The 7,358-nt window shown below is 44.9% G+C and overlaps 1 protein-coding gene across 1 annotated transcript; it reads right to left on the bottom strand.

Annotated features, from left to right (window-relative positions):
• Positions 1-1,506: 1,506 nt before the first annotated feature.
• On the bottom strand, positions 1,507-6,901 carry LOC123455999 (eukaryotic translation initiation factor 2 subunit 3-like). Its single transcript, XM_045138074.1, has 2 exons — positions 5,414-6,901; positions 1,507-2,518 (listed from the first exon to the last, which is right to left on the bottom strand). Exon 1 carries the CDS (start codon positions 6,884-6,886, stop codon positions 5,468-5,470), a length of 1,419 nt encoding a protein of 472 aa, XP_044994009.1. The 5' UTR covers positions 6,887-6,901; the 3' UTR covers positions 1,507-2,518; positions 5,414-5,467.
• Positions 6,902-7,358: the final 457 nt, after the last annotated feature.

Genomic DNA, 7,358 nt, shown 5'->3' with positions numbered 1-7,358 from the left:
AATCAGTCTCTCTTTTATCTTGATGTCATCTTTTCCTCCTGATGGTCCTGTAGGTAGTGTCAGGTACTTGGGAGGTCGTGGGTATCCTTTTGAAAATCATCCTGTCACCGTCCCCCTGGGGCTTGAACCAAAGTTTTAGGCTTGCAGAGCAAACACACTATCAAGTGAACTAGATCCCCTGCCCTAAAACAACCTGAATTAGTGAACCTTCCCACTGAGCATAAATGTCTTTCTAAAGTGAAGGTTTTCTAAAGTGGATGTTGATTATTTATACCTCAAATACTGACTTAACTGTCCGCATATAAAATTACAGGTATATTGTTAAAAGATTTTTGAGGGAAGCCCAACAGATTGTTCTTTTTAATGTGGGGTTGGGGGAGAGAATTGGCATTTCAGGGCCTCCAGCCACTGTAATCAAACCCCAGACGTGTGCATGAGCGACCTTGTGCGTCTGGCCTATGTGGGATCTGAAGAGTCAAACGTGGGTACTTGGACTTTGAAGGCAATAGCCTTAATGGCTAAGCCATTTCTCCAGCCCTATAGGCAGCAAATTATGATGGGCATATGTTATTCTAAATTATAAGAAACTTCTTGCTTATAGGGTATTTCTTCCATATTAGATGAAAATGTACTTTAAATCTCTATTTCTAGGTGCCTGTTGTTCTATAAAATAGTTTATTATAAGTTCACTAAAAGATCATATATTCTTAATGGTAAGTCACTGGTTTAAATGTCAATGATTTATGAAATACATTTATTAGATACTGTATGTATTTTTCAGTTTTTTTTTTTTAAAGTTAGTTTTTTTTTTTAATTTATTTATTTATTTGAGAGCGACAGACACAGAGAGAAAGACAGATAGAGGGAGAGAGAGAGAATGGGCGCGCCAGGGCTTCCAGCCTCTGCAAACGAACTCCAGACGCGTGCGCCCCCTTGTGCATCTGGCTAACGTGGGACCTGGGGAACCGAGCCTCGAACCGGGGTCCTTAGGCTTCACAGGCAAGCGCTTAACTGCTAAGCCATCTCTCCAGCCCTATTTTTCAGTTTTTTTTAAGCAAAAGATCTTGGTTTAATAATTAAAAAGGTTTGAGTATTTTAACTTGTTTATAAATGAATTTGTAATTTATAAATATAAAATTTACTTTATTATACACTTTATAAATGTTTACCATTTTATACTAACTACTTTTTAACAATTTTTATGATTTTAATTACGGAATGGGTTTCAGACCAAAGAATAATGTATTCCAGCCTCACTACAATTTCCTATGTAGCTGAGGATGACATTGAATTCCTAATGCAAAAGCCTCCACCTCCCAAGTGTCAGGTCTCCAGGTGTATAAGCCACACCACACCACACCGCAACACTTAATTTTACATTATGCATGAAATTCATGCCATGAGGCAAACATAGTGAATACATTGAGACAATTAAAAACTTTCTAAAGTTTCTTACACTTAGACCTGGAAAGTTAACATGGAACATATAAAAATATAGGACAACTCTTCTGAAGCAATCTTTATTTTATATTGTAACCCATTATTAATTAACCGATCTCCTAATGTTCCAGTTTTATTCCTACAAGAAAGCAAAATGGTAATGTAGGTTTCCTTGTCAATGGCAAGGCAAATCATATTCAAGAAATCATGTAATTACTGGGATAGAACTTGAGATTTACAAACTGTGTAAGGAGTCAGATTTTTACATGGTAATACTTGAGATGTGTTTTTAAACCTTTTTATTTTTTTTCCTTTAGTCCCAAGTAATTTCAGCTATTTTTTCTTTCACTGTCTGTATTCCAACCATGACTGGCAGAGTAACAATTCTCCAAGTAACTTTGAATATTAGCAGAAAAGACACACCTGATAGGGAACCAAAACTCACATTCTTATAAACCAAATGAAACATATTTTTAAGTCATAAAGTTTCTCGAGGGAGCTCCAAAACAGAAGTAGCACTCTTCATTCTCATATAGTCATAATAGAGACCCCTAAGTGCCTCTCTCCTTATTAAGTCTTCCCAAATTGTTGATAAAATCATGGAGCATACACACACTAGAAAATCTAAATTTCCTTGTTAAACAAATGGGTCAAAAGTGACTATGACTTTCTGTTGGTGTAACATACAACCCCAGGATCTCAAGATGACACAAACTGGCTAAAGGCACAAGCAGGCAAGTAAAGATGAATGAGGCTTTGCAATACAGACATCTGGAAGTTAGCAGGGCCGCAACCTTAGGGTCCATGAATCCCAAGACATTCATTTTTCCATTTCGTCACAAGCAGCAAAACGCCATGGATGCTGCTGCTGCAGACAGTGATGCTGATGCCCGCAAAAATGGCAAGACAACTCCCAAAATAAAAGACTGCCAGCTGCAGAGCCCGCCTCTACTGACCCATCTCTCATTCAGCTTGCAGGCCATGGGCAGGAACTGTGAGAACGAGTGACTTTATCAGATGCTATTCCTTCAGGAACCCAATTCAGCCGTATGAACTGGCTCTAGGTCCAAAGGCTCACCTGTATTACCAAAACATGACAAAATACATATAAAATGGAAACGTGAGTGGATTTACATTTTGGACATATGGGAAAGAGTTCTTTAAAAGCCATGAAGTAAGCATATGCAGACTTAGCAGAGGCACACATGAACAGAACTTAGAGATAAATCTTTCACTTGGCACCAAAGCCCAGGGCCATTTTCATTCCAGGAAAGTTATAGCCTACCTATAGTAAGCTGGAGCTAAGAAAGAGTATTTTTGAAACTGGATTCTAGTTTGTACAGTCTGTTTAGAGAAAGAGTTTCATGAAAGGTGGTCTATGCCATGAACATTGGAAAACATAGTTTCCTTTTTTCACATGTCGGAATTTAGTAAATACATTCAGAAGTTTTGTTAATTAGTCTCTAAGTACTCATGTTGAATTGGTAATCATTACTATAAGCACAAGATTTTTCTCATATTCTGTTCTTTGTGTTTCCAATAGTAATATATATATATATATATATATATATATATATATATATATATATATACACACACACATACACACATATATGTTTATATATATATGTTATTTTATATATACATATATATATGTGTATGTATGTATGTGTGTGTGTGTGTGTGTGTGTGTATATATATATATATATATATATATATATATATATATATATATATATGTTATTTTAATTCAAGAAGCCATATCTCTGAAAATGGTTTTCAGTATATTTTTTGTTAGTATACAAAATAACAGGTTTTTATCTCATTTTCAAACATTTATGTCATCACACTTTGCTTTCATTTCATCCCATTACCCCTCTTGTAATGTCCCATTTATACTCCTCCTCTTACTGTGCATGAGACACAACTATGATTTCTATCTTCCCTTCACCACCGGTTAGTTTTCCTTCTCTCTGCTTTGTTGAGAACCACCCCCCAACCCACCGAGTCTCTTTTCTATTTCTATGTCATACAGTACATGAGAGAAAATGAAACATGTACTATTTATTTTTCTAACTCTGTCCTGTATCATTTAACTTGGTACTCTCTAATTCAATCCATTTTTTTTTAAGGTAGGGTCTCACTCTAGCCCAGGCTGACCTGGGATTCACTATGGAGTCTCAGGGTGGCCTCGAACTCCTCCTACCTCTTCTCCTGAGTGCTGGGACTAAAGGCCTGCGCCACCACACCTGGCACAATCCATTTTTTAAAAATTATTTATTTATTTGAGAGCGACAGACAAAGAGAGAAAGACAGATAGAGGGAGAGAGAGAGAATGGGCACGCCAGGGCTTCCAGCCTCTGCAAACGAACTCCAGACGCGTGCGCCCCTTGTGCATCTGGCTAACGTGGGACCTGGGGAAGCAAGCCTCGAACTAGGGTCCTTAGGCTTCACAGGCAAGAGCTTAACTGCTAAGCCATCTCTCCAGCCCGGATCAATCCATTTTAATGCACATTACATTATTGCATTTTTCTTTATGTATAGTATTGCTTTTGATAATTCTTTGAGGATAGTGTGATTCTGATGGGAATTATACTGACTGGTCACAAATAACATGGGACTTTATATGTTTTTATAATTTTTATCTTCAGTATTTAAATTTTTTCATTGTAAAGATCTTTAAGCTACCTAGATAGGTTTATTTATAGGTACTGTCTCTTGCTGCCACAAATGAACACCAAACACTTGTGCTTTTGTGCCACGTTTTGCATTTGCTGTGTACAGGTGGCTTTGGAATAGAATCTAGGCAGACTGGCTTTACAAGCAACTGCCTTTAACTGTTGACTTCCTACCTTCATAGTATCTCATTCTTTAAAAAAAATAATGTGTTAGTTGGGTGTGGTGGCACATGCCTTTAATCCCAGCACTTGGGAGGCAGAGTAGGAGGATCACTGTGAATTCGAGGCCACTCTGAGACTCCATAGTGAATTCCAGGTCAGCTTGGGCTAGAGTGAGACCCTACCTCAAAAACAAACAAACAAACAAAAAAGTTGTTTAGTTCAGCTTGCAACTATACTTGAGAGTTTTTGCATGTATGTTCCTCAGGAAAATTGGTCTGTGTTTTTTTTCCCCTTGTGTCCTTAGCTGTTTTTTTCTCTTCCTAATTTTAACCTCTCTGCATTTGTGTGTACATGTGTATCTCTGTGTGTGTACACATGCATATATACACACATGTGGAGGCCAAAGACAATCACAATGCGTATGTCTTCTCCTTCCACCTTCTCTGAGAGAGGGTCTCTCTTGTTCTGCTACTGTGAGTTCCAGAAAAGTTGACCTACGAGCTTCCAGATTTTTCTGGTTTCATCTCCCATTGCTATAGTTACTTTGAGATCACATAGGTACTGGGGCTGTCTAAACTTGGGTAAGGAGGCTTGCAAGTAAGCACAAGTAGGCTGAACTCTCCAGCTCCCCTTAGCTGTTTTTAACAATAGGGGTGGGGGAGATAATGGGCTCAGGGCCTCCAGCCACTGCCAACAAACTGCAGAAGCATGCACCACCTTGTGCATCTGGCTTACGTGAGTACTGGGAAATCGAACCTGGGTCCTTAGACTTTGCAGGCAAGCACCTCAACCCATAAGCTATCTCTCCAAGTCCCAGTCCTGAATTTTCTTTATTGAGGAAAATACCACTGCTTTTCTTGTTGCTCATTATCAATGTATTTTTTCTGTACCAATTATAACATTTATTTTAGAATGTGTGTCTGTGTGTGTCTGTCTATCTATCTATATCTATCTATCTGCCGACCTACCTACCAACCTGAACTAGAGGTTAACTTTTCATCATATGAAAACGAGAATAAACTTACAGCTATCTATCAAAGGAAGGACCTGTGAAGTTAATTCTCTAACCTGGTTTTGAAAATATACACCTAGGTTGTTAAAATTAATTCTCTAATACTGCTTTGCAAACATACCTCTAGGCTGCTAAACTCCCAACTCCTCCAAATTTATTTTTCAACCGGTACTCTTCAGTCTTCTTCTACAGTGGGCTTGATTGTCACCCCTCTTCTTATCTGACCCCAGCCAATTAAACGCCAGTGCTTCTCAACTCTCCGGCTGAGGGCAATTTTCTCTCCGACTTCTGTGCACACGGGGTTGGTCAGAACGATTTTGCCCAGGTCAGCCTTGACGGCGCTGACCCTCCCTCCGGTGGACAGGGAGCCGATGTTGACCATGAGCACTTCGTTCTTGGACAGCTTCTGGACCTTGGCCGCCTTCTTGTCTCCTTCGGTGCGCACGCCCAGCAGCCGCCTCAGCAGGAAGTAGGAGATTTCCAGCTCGGTGAATATCTCGGGCAGAGCTCCCACGGCGCCCAGCACCTGTCCCACCATGCGGTCGGCCCGGCACAGGGTGGGGTCGATCTTCGTTCCCACGCCGATCAGGCCTCCCGGGGCGGCGTACTGCAGGTCGTTGTGCTCGGCGAAGAGCGACACGGTTTTGGAGAAGATGGGCCGGCAGCGCAGCTTGCCTCGGCCGTCCTTGGAGACAATGCCGGGCCGCACCTCGATCTCCTGGCCCATCTTCAGCACCCCGCGCAGGATGCTGCCGCCCGCCACGCCGCCCTTCAGGTCGTCCACTTCGCAGCCGGGCTTGTTGACGTCGAACGAGCGGATGACGATGAGCCGCGGCTCCGAGGTGAAGTCCCTCGGGGGCACGGGGATCTTCTTGACGATGTACTCGCACACCACTTCCATGTTGTACTTCAGCTGGGCCGAGATGGGGATGACCGGGGCCCCTTCGGCCACCGTGCCTTGCACGAAGGCCAGGATCTGCTCGTACTGCTCGCGGGCCTGGCTCTCCTTCACCAGGTCGATCTTGTTCTGCAGGATCAGGATGTGCTTGAGCTTCATGATCTCGATGGCCGCCAGGTGCTCCGAGGTCTGCGGCTGCGGGCACGACTCGTTGCCGGCGATGAGGAGGAGGGCGGCGTCCATCACGGCCGCCCCGTTCAGCATGGTGGCCATGAGGATGTCGTGGCCGGGGCAGTCCACGAAGGACACGTGCCGCACCAGCTGGAAGTTGCCTCGGGTGCCGGGGATGTCGGTGGGGAACTCGTCGGGCGTGCCGCTGCCGCACGAGCGGTAGCACTCGGGCCGCGGGCAGGCCGGGTCGCGCAGCTGGTAGATCTTGGCGTTGGCGTAGCCCAGCTTGATGGTGATGTTCCTCTCCAGCTCGTTCTTGAAGCGCACCGTGTGCACGCCCGAAACGGCCTTCACCACCGTCGACTTGCCGTGCGCCACGTGCCCGATGGTGCCGATGTTGATGGTGGCCTGCCGGCTGATCACTTCGCGGGACAGCGGCGTCAGCTGGCTCACGTCCAGCGTGGACAGGTCCTGTCGGGACAGGTGCGGCTGCCCGAGGCTCCCTCTGGCCTCGCCTTCGGCCATGTCGCCACGCGCGCGCGCGCCGAACGGGGAAGGAAGTTGCCCGCCTGCCTGCCCGCCTGCCTGCCCGCCGAGCGCGGCTCAGGACCCCCGCCGGGCTCCTGGGCGGGGCCCGCGGCGGAGGCTGCCCGGGGTCGCCGCCTGCACGGGTGAAGGACACGTGGAGCCCCGGCCTCGCCGGCTGCCCGTCTTGCCCGATCCTTCCCACACGATTGACCAGCACGGTGGTTGGACATCGCGGCGTACGCCTACGGGATGTATTCGTCGCGGAGCCGCTACAGATTTATGCAGGCAGTGCCGAAGACAGCCCCCCCCATAAAGGGTCCTTGGAAGGGAGGATTAACAAATACCACACGCGTCCCGGCGCGTGAAGCCACTTCCACTTCTTGTGGGGGTCGACCTGACGCCGGGAGAGAGAATTTCTGGGTGTCGCTCAGTAAACTGGAGTGTCCCATTCATCCACGCATCTTTTTCT

Source organism: Jaculus jaculus, chromosome 19 (assembly GCF_020740685.1).
Source record: "Jaculus jaculus isolate mJacJac1 chromosome 19, mJacJac1.mat.Y.cur, whole genome shotgun sequence".
Taxonomy (NCBI): Eukaryota; Metazoa; Chordata; class Mammalia; order Rodentia; family Dipodidae; genus Jaculus; species Jaculus jaculus.
This window is presented reverse-complemented; position numbering and strand designations above follow the sequence as displayed.

Coding starts and splice junctions, on each gene's coding strand:
- LOC123455999 (XM_045138074.1), bottom strand. CDS start 6,886: ATGGCCGAAGGCGAGGCCAGAGGGAGCCTCGGGCAGCCGCACCTGTCC.